At 38.9% G+C, this 23,045-nt stretch overlaps 2 protein-coding genes across 5 annotated transcripts in view; one reads left to right on the top strand and one right to left on the bottom strand.

The window, feature by feature from the left end:
• The window catches only part of CCDC146 (coiled-coil domain containing 146), a 117,099-nt gene that overhangs the window by 69,861 nt on the left and 24,193 nt on the right, over positions 1-23,045 (bottom strand). The gene's annotated exons all lie outside the window — the stretch shown is intronic.
• FGL2 (fibrinogen like 2) lies at positions 238-6,542 on the top strand. The gene is made up of 2 exons (XM_047694662.1): positions 238-951; positions 3,092-6,542. Exons 1-2 carry the CDS (start codon positions 336-338, stop codon positions 3,796-3,798), a joined length of 1,323 nt encoding a protein of 440 aa, XP_047550618.1. The 5' UTR covers positions 238-335; the 3' UTR covers positions 3,799-6,542.

Below are 23,045 nucleotides of genomic sequence, written 5' to 3'. Positions count from 1 at the left end.
CAGTGGCATTAAGTACAATTTATTTTTAGGATAATTACTGTGAAATCCAAGATTTTTTTTTCTTGTGCTTTAGAAACTAAATGATAAAAGTGAAACGTGAGGGATATAGGCATCCAGTCAAATCCAGTAATTCTGATGCATGTTATTCTGAGAATCAGTAACAGGTCTTGGCAAGCTGCGTGTGAAGAGTACAGGCTCCTCTTCCTCTGTTTCTGAAACTGGTGATGCAAGCGCTCCCGCCCTTTTCTGAGAACACAGAACGCCTGACTCAGGCAGGCAGCCTCGGTGGCTCTCAAAACCGTGCATCCCTGCTGGGGTGAGCGCCACCCGCAAACATGAAGCCCGCCAGCTGGTGCTGGCTGAGCTCGGCTGTCCTTGCCGCTTTCAGCTTGTTGGTTGCAGGAAACAATGAAACGGAGGAAATTAAAGATGAAAGGGCCAGGGATGCCTGCCCGGTGAGACTAGAAAGCAGAGGGAAATGCGAGGAGGGTGGCGAATGCCCCTACCAGGTGAGCCTGCCCCCTTTGACGATTCAGCTCCCCAGGCAGTTCAGTAGGATCGAGGAGGTGTTCAAGGAAGTCCAGAACCTCAAGGAAATGGTAAATGCCCTGAAGAAATCGTGCCAGGACTGCAAACTGCAGGCTGACGACAGCCGGGCCCCCGGCAGAAATGGACAGCTGTCACCTAGCCCAGGATCCCTGGAAGAAGCTGATGACAACAGAGTTCAAGAATTAGAGAGTGAGGTGAACAAGCTGTCCTCTGATCTCAAGAATGCAAAGGAGGAGATCAACCTGCTTCAGGGTCGCCTGGAGAAGCTCAATCTTGTAAATATGAACAATATAGAGAGTTATGTTGATAGCAAAGTGGCAAATCTAACTTCGGTAGTCAACAGTTTGGACGGCAAGTGTTCATCCAAGTGTCCCATTCAAGAAGAAATACAGTCACGTCCAGGTAGGTACAATGTCTTCTTATCACTTGTTCATGAATATTATATAGCTACACAGTATCTGTAAACATTAACCTGAGCAAATAAGTTGAATACATGACAGATGAAATAAAGTAAGCCTTTTATTCATCAAGCTAGTACAGGAAAAACTAGTATCTTTGCAAATGTGACCACAGAAACCATCTAAGACTTAATTACAAAAATCATAATTAGTTCTGAATCCTGTGAAAGGACTTCCAATTTCAAGGAGCTTATTTGCTAATGCCAGAGCTACACACAAACTGAAGAAGAGAGACATTATCTCTTAATGTTTCAGTGCATTTAACTTCTCTCTTCACTGACATGTTTGAAAACAATGGAGATAGTGCAATATTTCCAGTTATGCTTTGTTCGTTGGAAATCAGTTTCCTGTGGTTCGCTGACTACTCCTTCTCATGTGGCCACAAGGAATCTTTGAAAGATTTTACACTATCTGCAGTTCATAATCCCAAATATCTAGTGAAAATAGATGGAATAAAAGCAGCTATATGGCTTCATGTGTGTGTAGAACTTTTTGCTACATGTGGCCCCAAAACATTTTAAGGGGAGAGTTTTGGCATGCCAGAAGACCACAGACTTTACTACTACTTCCTAACTGCTTTACTACTACTATGCCCACAAACTTCTAGTTGTGGTACTGGTTCCTCTAAATTCTGGCTTTCTACCTGAGTTCCTGGGACACTGTTGCTGATGGTCTTGCTACACTTTGGAAAGGCATTCCTGCATTGGACCTCCACTTACCATGAGTGTTAAGTTGAAGGGATATGGTGTCTGGCACAGAGATCACATTCATTTGGAACAAACACCTCATGTGTGCTCCAACCCTAGGGAATCTGCCAGGGATCTGAAGGTAGGCAGGGCTTTCAAGGACCACTGTTGCTAATACTTCTGGGAGCCTGTATCTGAATGTATCCTGCACTGCAATGCAGAGGCTCACGTCTTAGTGCCATGTCTGGGCACACATTAGATTCCATGCTGCATGGCTACTTGTAATAATAGGCATAAGATTCAACCATCTATTTCTGTACTAAAAGTTTGGGGGAAGTATTGGAGTACTTTGAGTTCTAAACACACATGAATAGATTTTTTTGTGCCTCTGAGTAGTTCATATTAAATTTGCCTTATCTGGCCCAGATCTTTCTAAGAAATATTTGAGAGTAAATATCTGTATTTGATTCCTACAGATCCATGGTAACCGATGATTATACTTACCCTGGACATAACCACCTATTGTTTCTTTCTAGAAACCAAACATATGAAACACTGGCTAAACACTTCCCAAGTAATAAATTTAGGTTAAGAATACTGGTATATTATTAAAAAAATTTTTTTTGTTTTACTTGATCTTCTTTATTTAGTTGTCAAGTGAGTAAAACAAATGGGAATTTATGATCCATTCTGTATGTTAGAATTTTAACACATCATTTGGAATATATGTCCTCTAAAACTTTATGACAGAGGAGGGTATTGGCCTCTTGAGGTGAAAGGAAATAGAAACTTGTGCTTTTTCTGTATATGTGGAATGCAGTTTAGGGGAGTTGGAAGCATCTGACCTTTAGGACCAAGGAATGCAGTAATTACAAGAACAAGCCTCACAGCCAGCCAGATCTCAGGATGCGTCCTGGTTCTGCCACTTAGTGCTTCTGTGAACTTGGGCAAGCCATTGACTCTCTTTGAGCCTAAATGTCCTCACCGACAGATTGGAAATAATACCTACATCATAAGGTCAATGTGCAGAGTAAATGTGAAAATGTTAAGTCTTTGGCAGAATGCCTAGAACACATAGGTAGCACTCACTAAATATTAACTACGTTACTAAAACTACTTTATTGATGAGGATCTTGTTGTACATTGTGAACATTAGCACTACGCTTACCAGCCAACAGTCATGCTGGAGAGCCTTGACTGGTTTTATAACACCAAGTTCTTATTCTGAGGCCTTAATAAACATTTGCTAAACAGGTTCAAGTAAGTTTTGCAGAGCAAGGTTGCATTAACACCTTCGATTGAATTATCAAACTGCTTTTGTTTGTAAATATAAAGAATTTTTAAGATGCAGAGTTTTTATTAACAGAGTCCAATGCCTTTCTCTTCTTCCCCCTTCAGTTCAACACCTAATATATAAAGATTGCTCTGACTACCACACAATAGGCAAAAGAAGCAGTGAGATCTACAGAGTTACACCGGATCCCAAAAACAGTAGCTTCGAAGTTTTCTGTGACATGGAGACCATGGGGGGAGGCTGGACTGTGCTGCAGGCCCGTCTTGACGGAAGCACCAACTTCACCAGAATGTGGCGAGACTACAAAGTAGGTTTTGGCAATCTCCGAAGAGAATTTTGGCTGGGGAACGATAAAATTCATCTTTTGACCAAGAGTAAGGATATGATTTTAAGAATAGATCTCGAAGACTTTAACGGCGTCAAGCTCTATGCCTTATATGATCAGTTTTACGTGGCCAATGAGTTTCTCAGATACCGTTTACACGTTGGTAACTATAATGGCACAGCTGGAGATGCCTTACATTTCAGTAAACATTACAACCATGATCTGAAGTTCTTCACTACCCCAGATAGGGACAATGATCGATATCCCTCTGGGAACTGTGGGCTCTATTACAGTTCAGGCTGGTGGTTTGATGCATGTCTTTCTGCAAACTTAAATGGCAAATATTATCACCAAAAATACAGAGGTGTCCGCAATGGGATTTTCTGGGGCACCTGGCCTGGGATAAGTGAGGCACAGCCTGATGGCTACAAGTCCTCCTTCAAAGAGGTCAAAATGATGATTAGACCCAAGCACTTTAAACCATAAATCACTAATGCTCATTTCTCTCAGTATTCATTACCTAATAGGGCAATTAATTCTTTCAGCACTTTGGAATGTATTTCACACTCCTTTTCTATGACTAAAAATTTATCTCTAAGCAGTGGGTTCTTATGCTACACAGCATTTGAAATAAAGCTAAAAAAAATACATTTTAAAGGAGTTCTTTGTTGCTGTTACACTGTTATGCACATGAATACTTGCAAAAGCAAGTGGGATTATTGAGAATTACACAAGTAGATTTATAATTTTTCTTAATTTCTATAGTTGAAAAGTTTTCTATTTACTTGTATTACTCACTATAATTATGAAATCATTGTTTATTTAGCAGGCTGAATTCTTACACAAGTAATCTGAATTTTTATTATGACTTAGAGACATTTAAAGATTGATCACTCTTTTTAGGCTGTCCTCAGTTATTGGGTATTTCTTGGTCTCTGAATACCCTAATCCTCATTCTGAGATAAACTTTCTCAGTTTATGACATTTACTTTGGTTCAGGAAGATCCTACGGCATTTTATATATATATATATATATATATATATATATATATATATAAAAAACCTGTCCAGGTATTATTTGTGAAATGTAAAATATTTGTCATTTAAAATATTTTAAAAGTGGTAGCATGATGTCACTCCTAAAAGCATTCAGAAAATTCAACCATAAAGACCCTGGTTTAAAGGTAATTAATTCACAGTTAATAACGCTTTAGGTGTTGCATGGTGAAAACTGCTTTAATATAAAAATTAGCTTCCTTTGCTCTGTATGCACAATGGTTTTTAATTTAAGATTGTTCACTACTGTGCGTGACTACTGGTAGGCTTTCTTTGGAAGGATAGGTATGGGTGGGGAATAAGGCATGTATTTATAGACTAGAATATTCTGAAGGCCAAAGCATTCATATCCAAAGCAGTAATTTCATTAAGTGATTCACTTCATTAAAGCTAAGTTTTATAGGACATATAAATTTTGAAATATATAGTACTTCAAATATTATGTATTTTAATCCTAACTCTGGTGTATTACTTATTTTTTTTTTTAGAAATTTAAATACAAGTGTTTATTTTTTTAACCAAACTAAAATATCTGAAACTTTTATAATTCACCAATTCTGGAGAGTAGGTATCATTTTTAACTACAAAAGTAATGTGTTAAATTTCATCACCGTAAAAAGCGATCCTTTCAGAGAGAACAGTAGAATTCTGCTGAACATTTAAAAAATACTCTAGAATAAAATTTGAATAAAATAATGTATATGAGTCATAGAAATATATTTAATCTTTAATTTCTAGTTTGTTTCTACTGCCATAACCAAGTTTTCAAAATAAACTCACAAAGATGCAACTTCACTCCTTTGAAAATGATTAAGGAGGATAGTTGCTTTAGGTAACAAATTAACTTTTTCAAAGTCAATTTTCAAATTGCCCTTTACAGAAAATTCTAACCAAAGAGAAGCATGATATTCTTTTAAAAAATACATGTATGACATACAAAGTTTTCAGGTATAGATGATAAAAATTAGGTTATTATGAACACTATTAAAATGTTAAAGCAAGATAAATGCAGATAGAATTATGAGACCAAAATGTAAAATATCATTGTAGATTTCAAAGACTTCATATCTACTCAATAGTTTAATAAATGTAACTGATTTACTCTTCATTTCTCTCTCTTTTAAAAAAAGATTACACAGATTTTTATATTATATAATGTACTTATTTCAGATAAGATTTTCATTTACTATATGTAAGTATTAATATGTGTAGGTTTAAGTGAGTTTATGTGATCAAAAACTGACTCATGAGGCCAGATCCTATCCTCTAAAACTTCTGTTTCTCACAATGAAAAAAAAGAAAAAAAAATGGACTCTTCACGAAATAACATTTCTAAAGAAAAGGAGCTCATACAGTGAGTGTCCATCAACTTAATGGGAACAGGGTATCATTTCAGGAGATTTGACAAATAACTCATTAATCCATGTAAATACTCAAAAGGTTGTCCTCTTATCTTTCCACCTTATTTCAAAGGATCAAATTTTATTTTCCATTAACTTTTATGGTATTTTCCTAATAAAAAGTCTTGTGACATAGAAATTCCTTTTTGGAATCATTTTTTTTTTCATTTCATGTCTTTTATAGAATATATATTATCTTTGATCATCTTTAACATGTTGATGAAAATAGATTATATCTGAGAGTCTTTTGCCTTAACTATTCACTAAGATATGTAAATGTTCATAAACGTGGATTGATTAACAAATATTTCAGAGTCTTTGTTCCATTTTAAATGCTAATATTTATCTTAAGACTTTATTTCTAAGCTTTATCATTCTTTGAAAATGTTGACTAAAATTAGTCCTTAGAAATTCCAAGTGAAACTAATTCACTCATTGCTGAGAAGAAAAATCAAATTTTTCTTATAAGCAGTAATGCGTCAAATGAACAGATGACACATCTGTCCAGTAAAAAAAAAGAACTTAAGTATACAAAGTATGAAAGATATCCTAGAAACAAAATTTTCTGGTCCTTATTTTTGAATGGCTACTCAAGGAAATGTTTTAAAAGTAAAAGTGATGGGTAATGTCATCATGATAAGCTTTTGTCTATAATTCTTTTTTTTAATGTATAAATAGGCTTATGTCTTTAACAATCCTGTAAAATAAAAGTTTTAATCTTCACAACTGTTTATTTTTGCAATGTGGAAACATTAAATATTACTGTTTGTAAAATAATATATTTACTCTTGTCTGAAAAGTTGCATAGTGTTTACCTAATTAGACTTTACCTTTGACTCTATAAAGATTTGAACGAGTGTTCTTTCATTAACAGGAAGACAGGCAAATACAGGAACACCATTCTCTTATTTCCCTCCAGAATACTGTTGACACATTGGAAATAAGAAAGTTTCAGTTTCCTTTTGTAGCATTCAGCTCCATCTTTCTCCATCATTAGCGTTGCTGCACTGGCTCAGCCCTTATCAACTCCTTTGGATAATGCAAACGCTTTCTCACGGTGACCCATGCCCCCAGTTTCAATCTGTGGCAAAACATCCTCCATTTCACTGTCAGAGGGACTATTCAGAAATACAATTCTGATCATATTATTCCAGCAACCCCTCATTTCCTATTGTATAAAAATTCAGCAAATAAGCCCCTTGGTGGATTGGCCTCTGCCTCCCCTTTCACTGTCCTGTCTGCCACTATGTATACTCCTGCCACACTGAATGCCTTGCTGTTCTCGACCATTCCCCATGTTCCCTGCATTTTTTGCTATTTGGGATATACTGTTCCTTTGGTCTAGATAGAATGCCAGGCTCAACCCCAGCTGAGTTTTGTCCTGTCTCTCATGATTCAGAGCAGGGACTCCAGAGCTGGACTTGCTAGATTTGAATTTCAGCTCCACCCTTTGTAAGCTGTGTGATCACAAGCAAAGACTGTCCCTTGGTTCTTTCAGTTTTAAAAGGGAAAACAGTAGAATCTGCCTGGGGCAGGGGGCTGAGGGAGGGAGAATCTGCCTCATACAGTTACTGAGAGGATTAAATGAGATAATATACAGGAAACACCTAGAACGTGTGTGTGTGTGCACCCGGGTGTGTGTTTATCTTCATCATCCAAAATCGTTATCTGTTTGGGGCAATCTGTTCTGATAACATTAGGGGGGGATGGTAACTCTCTTCTTGGGTCCTATAACATCCTCTATATTCCTTATATATATATAACATTGTTCAACAAGGGTTCTACCTTGATACCAATCTGTTTGGCTAGGATGTAGAGCCAGTGTTGTTATTCAACATATTCAGGAGTGTGTTACCACAGATAAAGAGCTGTAGCCTGAAGAAGCTGGAGTTGACTGGGGAAGGAGCAGATACTGTCAAATGGGAGGATTTGGGAGATTGTGAATGCGGGCAAATACAGGTGAGAAGTGGTTGAACGGGGCGGGGGGAGGGGATGGCAAGAGAGGATATATGGTGGATTGGGTACATACACCGGCAAGCCTTTAGAAGGGGTTCTGGGAACATGCCTGTGGACACATGTCATGCAGAAGGGTAAGGCAATACCAGAACAGACAGCAATTGGTCTATCTAACTGTGTTCCTAAAGAAAAAAAGTTTTTTTTCATACTTATTATACCATATTGTAATTTTGAAATTAATTTTAATCAAACAGAATCCATGAATGCTTTAGTTAAAAAAAAAAAATCACAATTAGACTAAAGACCCCTTTGCAAACTACCTTCAATTCCAAGGTAACAGGGCAGAGGTGGCTGAGTCCAAACTGATTTCACTCTGGGTCTTGCCAAAATGCGATGTCTACTGAATCACATCTGTGCCAGGTTTCTTTTGTTTATTGACTGGGAAGAGTTGGAAGTGAGAAGAGAAATGAGGAAAATTGGGTTTACTTGGGAGAATTCCCACATGTTCCTGAGCCTCCTTTGCTCTTTAAAGTGGCCCCTCCCCCACAGTGAGAATTCTCCTCTTGCTGGAAGATGGTGTTGCTTTCTTTTCTGAGGGAGAGATCTTAATTGTCCCTTAGGCTCCTTTATCCCACTCCTTGGCCTCTCCACACCTATACAAGGGCATGCTCTCATGTCAACTGTGAAGTCAAATCGGAGGAGAAGCTTTTACACAAATTTGCTAATTTTTATCAGTAGGAAAGGAAGACATGTGGGGACAGATTTTGAGGTTGCTTGATGAATGGAGAAAAAACAGACTTTCAGATGTGACTGAATCTATTGATATGGGTATATTTACCAGAATTTCTGGTTTCAATGGGCTAGCTTGAGCAGATATGTTTGGTTCTAATAGTTTTTGATCAGTTAACACAAACCTAGTTTCAACAGCAGCTTCATGCTAACTAAAATTAAGAAGCCAGAAATGCCTTGGAACTAAAGGACTTAAGGAGATAGAAGTGTTAGAGTGGATTCAGGTGTAATTCATTCAAAAAGTATTCACTGAGTATTTACCATGTGCCAGACAGTCTTCAAGAAAGCCAGAGATATATTAGTTATCAAAAACCCTATACTCAGGGAGATTGTATCTTACCAGAGGAAATGAATAAATAAACAATATATAAGAAATGCCATAAAAATTTAACAGAGCAAAGGAGATAAGGAGTATAACAGGAAGGATGTTATTTTACATAGGCAGTCTGGGGAGACCTCCCTGAGTAGGTGACATTTGAACAGGGTCTTAAAGATAGGAGAGAATGAGCCAGGCAGATAGCTAGGAGAAGATATCTAGGCAAAGGAAGCCAAGGTGCTTGGGATGTTTTAGGGTCAGCAAGTAGTCCACCCCTCGACTGTGGAGGGGGTTTAGGAGATGAGATCAGGGAGAACTTGGGGAGTTGGAGTTATGTAAGGGGTGGTGGCAGCTGCCAAACCATCTAGACCTTATGAGTCATGGTAAGAATTCTGCCTTTTACTCTCAGTAGGTAAAAGCCCGAAGGGTTTTGATCAGAGGAGGTATAGGATCTCATCTCATCTTAAAAGGATCACTCTTGGGGCGCCTGGGTGGCTCAGTGGGTTAAGCCGCTGCCTTCGGCTCGGGTCATGATCCCAGGTCCTGGGTTCGAGCCCCGCATCGGGCTTTCTGCTCAGCGGAGAGCCTGCTTCCTCCTCTCTCTCTGCCTGCCTCTCTGCCTACTTGTGATTTCTCTCTGTCGAATAAATAAATAAAATCTTAAAAATAAATAAATAAATAAAAAATAAAAAAAAGGATCACTCTTGTTGAGTGGAGACATGATGGAAGCATGAACACTAGTCTGACAGTGTTTGCAATGATCTTGGAGAGAGATGTGCACCACAGTGCTTGCAGTGAAGTGGGTCTTTAAGGTAAAGCTGACCAAATTTGCCAAAGATCAGGGGGACGGCGAAAAGAGCAGAGGTATCACAAGGACAGGATTTTGACCTGAGCAACTCTGAGGGATGGAGCTGCTGTTAATTGAGGTGGAGAAGGCTGCGGGGGTAGCCTGTCTGGAAAGTGTAGCGTGGGTTGGGTAAGGGATGGGGGTCAGCAGTTCTGAACATTCTAAGTTCAGATATTGATAATACATCCCAGTGGAGGGCATTTGGATATTAGCATGATGTTCAGAGAAGACATCTAGTGTTCAGAATACATTTCTAGGGACATCTGGGTGACTCAGTTGGTTAAGCATCTGCCTATGGCTCAGGTCATGATCCTGGGGTCCTGGGATCCAGCCCCCGCATCCGGCTCCCTGCTCAGCAGGGAACCTGCTTCTCCCTCTCCTTCTCCCTCCTCCCTTAATCGTGCTCCCTCTCTGTCTCTTAAATGAACAAATAGATTTTTTTTAAAAAGGAAAGCAATATCTTCAGAAATACTAGAATGTAGACGGTAATCCATCCATGGGCCTAGATGGGATCACTAGGAAGTAAGAGGACCTGGAGCAAAGACTTCCAGGGAAGACCAACTGGAGATAAGGAGGAACCAGCACTGTGGCGCCCACCCGCCCACCCTGTAACTGTCGTTTCAGAGGTCACACAACTGCTGCCCTACGGAGAGGGCAGAGATCTGTTCCCGCTGCAGCAGCTTTCTCTAGATTATTCTACATTTAGATGGGCTCTTCCCTGCTCTGTCAGCACCACTATTTTGAGGAGTTACTAGATGTCTTAAAAGCGGTCATGGTAGTCTAGACACGGTATTCCAGAAATCACTGCTCGCGACTTAGGCAGTCACTTCACGGTGAAGGGAAGAGGCAATGATCTGTGGAAGCCTCAGATGCTGCATCTTCTGGGAGGCAGCACCGTGTGCTATCATGTAGGATACTGTGTGTTGTTGTTGTTTTAGAGATTCATTTATTGATGAGAGAGAGAATGCGTGTGAGCCCGGGGTGGGGCAAAGGCAGAGGCAGAGAGAGAATCTTAAGCAGACTCCATGCCCAGTGTGGAGCCCAACATGGGGCTCGATCTCACGACCCTGAGATCACAACCTGAGCCAAAACCAAGAGTCAGATGCTTAACTGACTGAGTCCCCCAGGCACCCTGGATTTGATGTGTTTACATATATGTGTATATACATAGCAGAACAAATATGAACTAGGTCACAGACCTAAAAATGTTCTTTGTTAACAGTGTAATGCCCAAGTTTGAGTAATCAGGTTATAGTCATCTTATTTTATTTTTTTTAAAGACTTTATTTATTTATTTGACAGACAGAGATCACAAACAGGCAGAGAGGCAGGCAGAGAGAGAGGAGGAAGCAGGCTTCTGGCTGAGCAGAGAGCCCGATGCGGGGCTCGATCCCAGCACCCTGGAATCATGACCTGAGCCGAAGGCAGAGGCTTTAATCCACTGAGCCACCCAGGCGCCCCAGGTTATAGTCATTTTAAATCATTAGGGTACTAGTTTGCTATGATTATAAACATTTAGTTAACCAGAGGCTGGTTTTACTCTTTATTTTTAGACACAGTGATATTAAAATTTGTTTTTTCCAAAAGTTATCCCAGTTAGCAATAATAGAAATCTTGTATATCTAGTAGCTTTCAAAGTGAAAATAGCTAGAAAATACACTAGAATATCTGTAAGTGAATCTGACTGGCAATTTCCACTTAATGTAGGGTCTAAGTGGAAATGAATATAGTCATCTGTAGATGGGTAGGGTCCTCCTGTGGTGTATACACACATAAACACACAGACATACATGTATGATGCACATGCAGGTTTATGTATGTTATTTGTAACACATGCTGTAATACACAAGGAAACCTGTCCATTCAAATAAAATAGATATGCAGCTCATAGAGTCAAAAGTCAATACAACAAAATCACCATGGGGCCAATAGCTAGCTTATTTTGAATGATGCTATTTAAAATAGATTGCCATAAAAGAACTTCAGATAGTTTTCTTTAAATCCCCTATAACAAATTCTATGCCATTAATGTTGCCGTTATTCCTTGAAATGTCCCTTCTTTGCTGCCTCTCTTCTCCTCCAGAACCCCCTAGCATGGCTCCTTCCACCTGTTCCTTCTACTCCTTGACAACTTCTCTGTCAGGTCAGCAGCCTACTGTCCCCATGTCCATATTTAATTCTGCCTCTGCACTTTTGCTCACCTAAAGTCCCAGGGGTAAACCAAAATTAAAAACATGATCTAGCAAATTCACAATCAGCATCTTTGTAGACATCACAAGTTATCTCAAAAAGATCTATATTATTTTATTAGTCATTTGCAGAAGGAAACCTACACGAGACCTCTGAGGAAATAAACTCTTCTTTCTAAATTCCCCCCAAAAAACCATATTTATAAATAAATGGCCTTTTTGTCTTAGCCTCTTAAGATAACTGATATTATGTTTATATTTATTATTTCAATAGAAAAATGTATCATTTACTTACTATATGTGTAGCACGATGCTCTATGTTTATCAAAGTATTTTGGATATGATTTTTTCCAAATAATAACTATATCAACTCTCAAAATTTGAGTTTAATCTCTAGCATTCAAGGCTTTCCCAAGTAATTAAGGATGATTCTATTTAAGATGAATTGCTTTTCGATTACAAAAGACTTCATACAAAGTTTCACCTCATCTGGGACGATTCAGAACCTGAAAACTTGTTCGGTTTTTATCTGGAAATTGGTTTTCTCATCTTCTGCGGGAAGCAAATAGCTTGTGTTTATGTTGTGAAAGCTTATCAAAGAATGGTCCACAAAACTACTTGTTTACATTTATTTGCCATTTAGCAATGATAGTATCACATTTTTTTTAGTTAAGTAAGCCGTTTTAATTTTTGTTTAGAGATTCTTGCTTCTGAATACTAATAATGATAAGTAGCTGTCACTTGCTGAGTGCCAATCATGTGCTGGACATTTTCCTTGGGACATTTCCAATGTTCTCTCTGCTATGATTAAATGCTGCAATAGGGAGGTAATGTTTTACATTCATTAAGTCTTCCCCGAAAAACAAACAAACCAACCAACCTTTGTTCCCTGCAAACTGTTTATCATATGTGGACAATTACCCATTTTCAGCTTCCCTGGCTTTCTTGTATATTTCTTATAAAACGGGCTAATTTTCCATGACTAATTACCTCTGATGATTCCAAGGTCAAGTACACACAGAAGTAAATCTCAGGGATGCCTGAGTGGCTCAGTTAGTTAAGTGGCTGCCTTCAGCTCAGGTCATGATCCTGGGGTCCTGGGATGGAGCCCTACACTGGGCTCCCTGCTCAGCCAGGAGACTGCTTCTCTCTCTCCCTCTGTACTTAACCCCTCTCTTGCTATCTCTCTGTCTCAAATAAATAAATAAAATCTTAAAAAAAAAAAAAGTAAATCACAGTATCACCCCTGCGCTGGGTTTCTGTGTGAATTTTTAAAGTAGAAACTGATTCTAATTAAATCTCAACTAGGTGAGGCATATATATTTTTTAAATTTTACCAATTACATAACATTCTGCTGACAGGAGATATTTTAAAAATTAATACATTTTCAAGTGTGTTAATGTCCCTACTTAACCTAGTTGTTAAAAAATATTTTCTTCCTGCAGCTAAGTCAGAATTTATAACAGCTCTGACAGAAAAGGCCAAACAAGTATTCTTATGCTCTCCAAAAACTATTTTACTTCCATGGTTACATGGCAGAATTCACTGATGAAAACATTCTGCTTAAGCACTTTGTAAGTTCTTTGGAAGCCATTTATCTTGATGATATCCCAAAAGTTCATTTTTGCTTGTTTCCCTTGCCTTTAGAGACATGTCTTGAAAGCGGTAGCTGTGCTGATGTCGAATGATTATACCTAACTGTGTTCTCCTCTAGGATTTTGATGGATTCCTGCCTCACATTTAGTTCTTTCATCCATTTTGAGTTTATCTTTGTGTGTGGTGTAAGAGAGTGGTCCAGTTGCATTCTTCCACATGTGGCTGTCCAATTTTCCCAGCACCATTTATTGAAGAGACTTATCTTTTTTTCCATTGGATATTCTTTCCTGATTTCTCGAAGATGAGTTGACCATAGAGTCGAGGGTCTATTTCTGGGCTCTCTATTCTGTTCCGTTGATCTATGTGTCTGTTTTTGTGCCAGTACCATGCTGTCTTGATGATCACAGCTTTACAATATAGCTTGAAGTCAGGCATTGTGAGGACCTCAGCTTTTGTTTTCTTTTTCAACAATCCCCTGGCAATTCAGGTCTTTTTTGGTTCCATACAAATTTTAGTATTGTTTATTCCAGCTCTGTCAATGGTATTTTGATCGGGATTGCAATGAAAGTGTAGATTGCTCTGGGCAGCATAGACACTTTCACAATGTTTATTCTTCCAATCCAGGAGCATGGAATGTTTTTCCATCTCTTTGAGGAAGCCAAAAGATTTCTCAGGTAAATGCCAAAGTTTATTTTCATTTGTAATATGAAATAATGATTTAAAAATGTAAACATCACTCGCAAACAAATGTGAGGGAGACTTCTTATTTCTGTCTTATATTCACGTAAAAATGTTGTCTTTATCTGATCAAGTCAACGATTACAAATCTAGCGAGGCTCTGATACCATGGGTAGCTGTGCAAGATGGACAGGAAGACTGATGTTTGTATGATGAACACAGAGTTGTGGTTTCACATGCTGAACTACTACAGTAGAGCTTCTCAAACTGTGTCCCTAAGGTTCTGCAGACGTATTTATGAATGCCAAAGGAGGCCGGGTAGGAAGAAACCAGGAGAATGTGTGATGCATGAAACACTGTTCACCTAGAACAGTTGTGCTTCCATTTTATATCCTGGGAATCCACCTTAAGTTTCACTTGAAGTAGAGGTTTTGTCTTCAAAAAAGTACTTGAAAATTATTTTCCTCCCTATTGCATATTCCTTGGTAGGGGGCAGCTCAGCCAGCAAAAATAAAACTAGAATAGATGCATGACGATTCTAACTTGGTATGATATTTCTAACGTTAGACGTTTAAAATCTCTGAGGCTTCAGGTGGACCTGATGTGGTTAAATGTGTTCAGAAACTCAGAAGAAATTTCTCCTTTTTAAGTTCACTTTGTAAAATGGTGGTTCAGTAGTGTGATTTTTTTTTTTTTTTTTTTTGGTGGAAGTCTTTACTAATTACTATACACTTGTGTTCTTTTGAATGGCATGGCTACGCACAGGATGGTAAGCTAATGGAGAGTTTTCAGAGAATATCAAGACGAATACCATAGGCTTCCTGCTCCCAAAGTTCCTAAAGCTACTATAGTTTAGTTTAAAAAAACAGGACAGAGAAGAGTAAGTGGCATAAGGTACAAGCAGGGAATACACAGCAGCAACAGTGATCTCACTTTTTCAGGAAGTGGGATGCTTCAAGAAAAAGGCGGGAACTGAGCAGTCCTTGAAAGATGGGCAGAATATTGAAGCACAGAAATGTGAAGGAGCGCGCTTCCAGGCTGGGTATAGGAGGAGCAAAGGCATCCATGGGTTGAAAAATCAGGACCTAGTTTGGAAAACAATAATGTGTCTAATCTGGCCAGAGCATGGGTTCTGTGGCTGGGGTCAGAAGCAAAAAGATGAGAGGAATGGTGCAGACTGTAAAGGGATTTGTCTGTAAAGTCAAAGAGGGGACCATCTTAGGCCAGAAAATCTAAGGGAAGGAAAAATTCAAATCTAAGTATCTACTATTTCCCCTGTCACCTACTGACTGCTCAGTTCCGTGTCTGGGTCTCTGAGGTGATGATGGGATACTGGGTTGGAAGGAACACTGAAGACCGTTTTATAAAATAATGAAATGGCCATGATGTCAAGGAGAAGATGAATAGAGATACAGAGAAAAAAAAAAAACCAAGGGGGGTAGAAAAACAGTTTCTGGAGGAGTTTTTAAAGAGGAAGTAAGAGGTGTGTGGGAGAAGCATTTGCTGTGACAAGGAATTTTAGGAAGTTTTGTTGTATGATGTGCTGTAGAACTCCCTCCTCTGTTCAGAAGGAACCTTCAGTATAATCAAATTGCTTTCCAAGGCTTTCTGGAGGCAGATCTGTGTTTCCTTTTGGCTGTGCAGGGATGGATTTTAAGGTGGGAGAGAGCTCAGTTTTACTCTGTTCACAAACTATCTGTACAGACATGGGTTTCCCCCATGGTGCTGGGGGTGACAGGGACCTTCCCCTCTTCATCCTTCCCCTCTGCGCCTACCACATCCAAATCTGTTTTACCTACTGTGTTTCTGGGTAAGATTCCTGCTGGAAAAGTTTAAGAACAGGGTGAAAACCACCATGGTAGGCACTGAGGTACCCCTGAAGGATAATAAGCTGAGACGTATACTCTTTGTTTTTTTAATTAACATATAATGTATTATTTGCCCCAGGGGTACGGGTTTGTGAATCTTAATCTTACACATTTCACAGCACTCACTATAGCAAATACCCTCCCCAGTGTCCATCACCCAGCCACCCTATCCCTACCCACCACCCCCCAGCAGCCCTCAGTTTGTTTCCTGAGCTTAAGAGTCTCTTATGGTTTGTCTCCCTCCTGATCCCATCTTGTTTCATTTTTTCCTTCCCTACCCCCCAAAACCCCACACTGCCTCTCAAATTCCTCATATCAGAGAGATCATTTGATAATTGTCTTTCTCTGATTGACTTATTCCGCTAAGCATAATACCCTCTAGTTCCATCCACATCGTTGCAAATGGCAAGATTTCATTTTTGATGTGTATATATACCACATCTACTCTATCTGTTCATCTGTTGATGGACATCTAGGTTCTTTCCATAGTTTGGCTATTGTGGGCATTGCTGCTGTAAACATTCGGGTGCACGTGACCCTTCAGATCACTATATTTGTACCTAGCTTTAGCATAAAAATCTAGTAGTGCGATTGCTGGGTCACAGGGTAGCTCTATTTTCAACTTTTTGAGGAGCCTCCATGCTGTTTTCCAGAGTGGTTGCACCAGTTTACCTTCCCACTAATGGTGTAGGAGGGTTCCCCTTTCTCCGCATCCTTGCCAACATCTGTCCTTTCCTGACTGGTTAATTTTAGCATTCTGACTGGTGTGAGGTGATATCTCATTGTGTTTTGATTTGTATTTCCCTGATGCTGAGTGATGTTGAGCGAGAAGTGTACTCTTAATATGAAATGAGATTCAGAGAACGCGAATGACTTGCTCAAGGTTGCATGGCTAGTACACGTGGAGCTAGAACTAAGACCCATTTCCCCTGAACCATGCCCCCGACCCCTGGCCGATCAGAAATTTTCTTTCCAAGCCATTAGAATTTGAGATATTTTGAGTCTGTCCATTCTTAGATGTCGTCTTTTCAGACAGCGAAGCCTCTCTCCTCTTCATCTGAGGCTTGATGTCAGGTAATTCTTGCACCTCCTTATTTCAGATCTTGGAGGTACCCTGGTGTACCTGTTTGCCTCTGTTGGGTATGCATGGGCTGGGGAGATATTGGACTTGGCATTAGGTTCTAAGCTTGCTGCTGGCATCTCCTTTCTGTTTGCCCTTACTGCAACATAAACACCGGATGTAACAAAGGTTACATACAGCATGATGACTCAAACTATCGATGTACTGGGAGAAAATACAGGACACACATTTATGACCTCAGAGTAACAAAGGTCTTCTTAAGGTATGACACAGAATCTAAAGCTGTAAAAGCAAAGTACAATAAAAAACAAATTTCCACGTCAAGAAAGGCCACCTTCAGCAAACTCTAAAGAAATCCAACAAACGGAGACATTTTTGCAATGCATATTGTACACAAAGGCCTCCTTTCTAAATGTATAAAGAGTTTCTGTGAATCTATAAGAAAAAAACTACACAATAGAAAAATGGAAAAAAAATATGTGAACAGAATTCACAAAAAAAGAAGTCTTTGTATCAAATATGCTTCTCGCTTCTATAGAGTTGATGCTTTAACATCTGCTCCATGTGCCTATGCTGACCAGATACAGCACTTTCCAGACAACCTGATAATATGCCCGAGTCACCTTGCCTTGGCCTCCTGCCTCCCTCACGTCCTCCTCCCCCACTTTGAAAGGAGTCCTCCTCCTGGAGGTACACTTTTCAAATGCAAACCAACCAATCCAGAGTCCACACTCTAAACGCTCTCCTTATTAGGCTCTCACATTCAGGCCACTATACACTTACCTGAATTACCCCAGAACCAAGTACCAAATCACTAGGGACAGCCCCTATGACCCAGAGTTCACTGAACTTATCCCTGCTAACCAATCCCAAGTCTGCCTACCCTGCTTCACCCATTCCTTCTCAAGAAAATCACAATAAAGACTCTTGCCCAGTTCCTCCCTGACTGTTCCTCACTGTTCCCAGTGCTTACCCGTGTTGCCATCATGGCATGGCATGTCCCCTTTTCTTAGGAACTGTGAGTGATAAACTATTTTTCAATGGCAGCTGCGTCCTGATCTGTTTGCCTTCCTATACATGTCATTTTCTATTAACACACTATATTTTTAAAACAGTCTTAAACGTATGAAAAGAAGCTCCACTCCATGCATTTTAAGAGAAATGTAAATGAGAACTATGATGAGATAACATTTTCCTTTCATCAGAGTGACAAAGTTCAAAAAGTTAGATAGTGCGCAGTGTTAGTATGAGCAAAGTCACATTCATTTCTTGTTCCTGGGATCATAAATTATTACAGCCTCTATGGAGAGCACTTTAGCAATAACAGTGAAATTTCAGAATATACAAATTCATGATCTGGCAATTCTACTTGTGGGTATATACTTAAAAGAATTGAGAGTTTGGATCTTTTTTTAAAAAATTTTATTTATTTATTCGACACAGAGCGAGAGAGGGAACATAAGCGGGGGGGGGGGGGGGGGAGAAGGAGAAGTAGGCTTCCTGCTGAGCAGGGAGCCTGATTAGGGGCTCCATCCCAGGACCCTGGGATCATGACCCATGCTGAAGGCAGACGCTTAATGACTGAGCCACCTAGGCGCCCCTGAAAGGGTGGGTCTTAAAGAGATATTTGTATACCTTGTTCATAGCAACATTATTTATAATAGCTAACAAGTGGAAATCACCCAAGTGTCCACAGACAGATGAATGGATAAACAAAATATGGTATATACATACCATGGAATATTATTATTCAGTTTTAAAACAGACAGAAATCCTGTCATCCTGCAACATGGATGGAACAACACCAGACTGAACTGCGTGGATCCACTTATACATGGGTTTTTTTTTCAATATTGAAGCATAGTACAGTACTGTAAATGTATTTTTTTCTTCCTTATGATTTCCTTAATAACATTCTTTTTCTCTAGCTGACTTTATTATAAGAATGCAGTGTATAATATATATAACATGCAAAATATATGTTCATCTACTATTTATGTTATTACTATGGCCAAGAGTAGACTTTTAGTAGTTAAGTTCTGGGGAGGAGTCAAAAGTTATATGTGGATTTTCAACTGTGCAAGGGGATTGGCACCCCTAATCCCCATGTTGTTCAAGGGCAAATGTATATTCAAATAGTTCTTGGGTTACTGAAGCTACAGTTTCACAAAATGCATGTTCTCTACTGTGAGCCACAAGCTTTTAAAAGTCAGCTTACTTTCTCTCTCAAGAACTTTCTCAAAGGAAAAAATAATATGATTAAGTATTTCTTCCTAATCCTTATTTTAAAAAGTAACATCTGTTCAGAGTGACAATTAAAAAAAAAAAATCTGCATTTAGATTTTATTTTTTAAAGTAGGCTCCAGCATGGGGCTCGAACCATAACCCAGAGATCAAGACCTGAACTGAGATTAAGAGGCGATTAAGAGGCAGAGACTTAACCGGCTGAGCCACCCAGAAGTCCCTTCAGATGATTATTCTTAATATTTAACCAACTTGCTGTAACAGTTTAGCTAAAGAATCAATGAAAAATGCAGAGGTAATTAAAATGTTATTCAATATGTAATGAAAAATAAACCCAGGCACGCGCACACATAAACAAACTAGGTCTGCATTATGTCTGTAAAAGCATTAAAAAAGAGAAAGGGAAATTAAGGACAATTAACCACACAGAGGAAGGGACAGATGAGCTGTTGGAGGGTAGGGTCTTTGTGGCATTTTCCTCTGATTCTCGGGCCTGAGTCTGCTATGCGCTCCATGTGCAGTAAAGATTTTAGAATCAGGGGACGCCTGCGTGGCTCAGTGGGTTAAGCCGCTGCTTTCGGCTCAGGTCATGATCCCAGCGTCCTGGGATCGAGTCCCACATCGGGCTCCTCGTTCTGTGGGGAGCCTGCTTCTCCCTCTGCCTCTGCCTGCCACTCTGTCTGCCTGTGCTCGCTCCCCCTCTCTCTCTCTCTGACAAATAAATAAATAAAATCTTTAAAAAAAAAAAGATTTTAGAATCAGTAAAGGAAGATAATCTCAGAGAGGAGGCAGAGGAACCATTAATTCTTCTCTGTCCCTGATTTTCAAGTCTTTTCTGACTCCAACTTGCCACTGATCACATGTTCAGATAGAAGAGTTTTTCCGACAACACCCTGGATTCCTGGCCGGAATCAACCTTCATGTTCTTCATTTCAGAAGTGCCAAGTATAAGGATATCCTAACATGGAACTTTCTTTTCTCTTCCCCAGACTCTTCTGCAGTGTATGGTTTTACTAATTGAATTTAGGGGTGTTAATCTACTTTGCAAAGTGGAATGTGGCTTGTAGTTTTATAATCCTAATATAAAACTTTAATCTTTGTAAATAGATTATTAGCCATGTCAAAACCACAAGTGTATAAGTGCATTCCAAGCATGTTCCAAAGTCTTTTTTCCATACTGGAAAGATTTTTAAATTTCCACCTTACTGTCAGAGGTAAAAAGAAAAAAAAAAAAAAAACCCACCCCAGACCAAAAAACTTTATGGAAAACATGGAACCCTTCTGTATTGTTTAATAAGTTATCAGTCTGTTTAAAGTTTCTTGACAGCCAAAAAAAATCTTGAAAAATTATTCTCGCCAGGCTGCCTGGAAGTCTAAAGGACAAGTGAAAACGGGCCAACAATAGCAAGACTTGTAGAGATTTTAAAAAGAGATTGAGTAGTTTTTTTTTAATGCTTATCCTCCACATACAGCTATTAATGAAGTGTGATAACTAAGAAAAGGATAGGGAAGCTAAGGGGAAATATTTAAATAGAACATTAAATATTTACCTGTATTTTTTTCTTTTAATACACAGTTTACTTAAAAAGTCAATTTGTAAAATCCTAAAATAGTAGTGTTTAAATGTATAAATGCCCAGTGAAGAAAGTCAGATGAAATTTGCACTCAGGTAGGAGACAGGATTCCTTGGTTGGCTCTGTACTTGTCCAGCTGCTCAGCTCAGGGCACGTCTCAGCCTTTCAGAACTTTAAGATAAAATAATATCTTAAAATTCCTATTCCTTATGGAATCACTATGGGAATTAAATTACACACTTAAAACTACATTGACTGTCAGCTCCTTGAGGGTGAGGATCTTATATTTTCACCATTGTAAACAGTTACTTGATTAATTCATGTATGAAAGAAATAAAAGTCATTTTCACTCTTGAAAAACATTTTAAATTTCATTACAGATTAACCCAAGACACTCCTCAGTTCCTATAAGCGGGCAAACCTAGAAAATGAAGGAAGCTTTAGTAGTATCAGAAAATCACTAATATTTTCAGTAACAATCAAAAATTTTTATTAAAAATTCCTAAAGTTATTTAATCTGTTACCAGCCTTAGAAGAATGAAAGGTATAAAGAATAAGAAGGTATCTTTTGAACAGGTGACTATCCCAGTAAAAGTAGGGACTTAAGTAAATGATGGCAACAACTTTTTATAAACACAGTGGTAGAAGTGCTATTAAATATACATAAAAAGCGATCTGCAAACCTTTCAGAAAGCAATCTATTAAGAAATTTTTATGTCTATATATCCAGCCCAAGGACTAAGATTAGACCCGTTGCCTCTTCTGAATTCTCTGTCACTTAGAATACCATAATCTGGCTACTTTCCTGAATCAGAAATCTAAGCATCAGTTCAGACTCTTTCCTCTTCCTCACTCCCCTCCTCCCTCTGTCCATTCAGACACTAAGTCCAGCATTTTCTATTTCCTTAATATCTCACCTGTATGTATTCTGTCCCTTTTCCCATTGCCACTACCTTTGTTCAGTCTCTCCTTTTATCTTACCTTGATCACCAAAATGGCATTCTAATTGGTGATATGGCAGGAATGGAACATAGACAAATTCAGTAGGTATTTAAGAGAACCAACTAATAGAATATAGGACAAAAGATTTAGGAGAAGAAGAATGAATTGAGTTCTGAGCGTGTGTAGCTTGAGGTACCCTCAGGTCATTTATTTGGTAAAGATATTCTCAGTACATGCATGCATGGGTGTCAGGAAAGCTTAAGGACAGAAAAGTAGGTTCATAGTGCACACTGTGAATTTGACTGAAATGTCCCCTTTCATGTCCTCCTCCTCCAAAAAGCTTTTTCCAGATCATCTCATTTCTACAGTGGTTGTTCCTTGCATTCAATTCTGACAACTCTGACGGGTTCACAATTAAATGTTGCCTTTTGTTGGTATTTATTATTTCAAGTTTCTTTTTCCCAAATTAAGCTTCTAGAGAATAGTGACCTTTTATATGCTTTATGGATGCCTGTTGTGTCTGCTGCTTTGCCACATACAAGAGGCACTCAAAACAAAGCAGGAGCTGAAGGGATAAATTAGATTTTAGTGATTTTAATGATAACCATAATAAACATCTCCTAGCACAGAGCTTGCACATAATGGGCACTGAATTAATATCTGTGAAATGGATTTAGACTTAAAGTTTCCCATGGCTCTTCAAAAACCTCTTGATATCTCAATGGCTTCCAAATCTGACACGCCATAACACTTGGACGCAAATATATTTATTATACATTTTGTAAGAAGTCCAACAGTTCATAGTTTTATACATAACCTTTTCAGTGAAAAGGTCACGCATCGGCAAGCCTAGTCCATCTTCATCTCCTTACCCACATGACTTGAACACCCCCACACTGTACTTTTACAGAATTTCACATTCTATATTGATGCACACTTCTGCGTCCTTAGCGTTTCCCTCCAACGTTCACATTGCCTCCTCATGCCTCCCAAATGCTCCTGTGCTACCTTCGCTCTTCACAGGTCAAAGACTTAACTCTGATTGGCACAAGAATTATTTTCAGGAAACGAAGAGAAGGAACATTCTTGGTGAAAAATGAAAAGCCAAAAGGCTTAGGCAAGATAATTGCATATTTGGATTTGGGACCTTATTAAGACAAGAATGGCTTTATGGCTTCCAAGTCTTGGAAAACTTT

Source organism: Lutra lutra, chromosome 11, assembly GCF_902655055.1.
Source record: "Lutra lutra chromosome 11, mLutLut1.2, whole genome shotgun sequence".
Lineage (NCBI taxonomy): Eukaryota > Metazoa > Chordata > Mammalia > Carnivora > Mustelidae > Lutra > Lutra lutra.
This window is presented reverse-complemented; position numbering and strand designations above follow the sequence as displayed.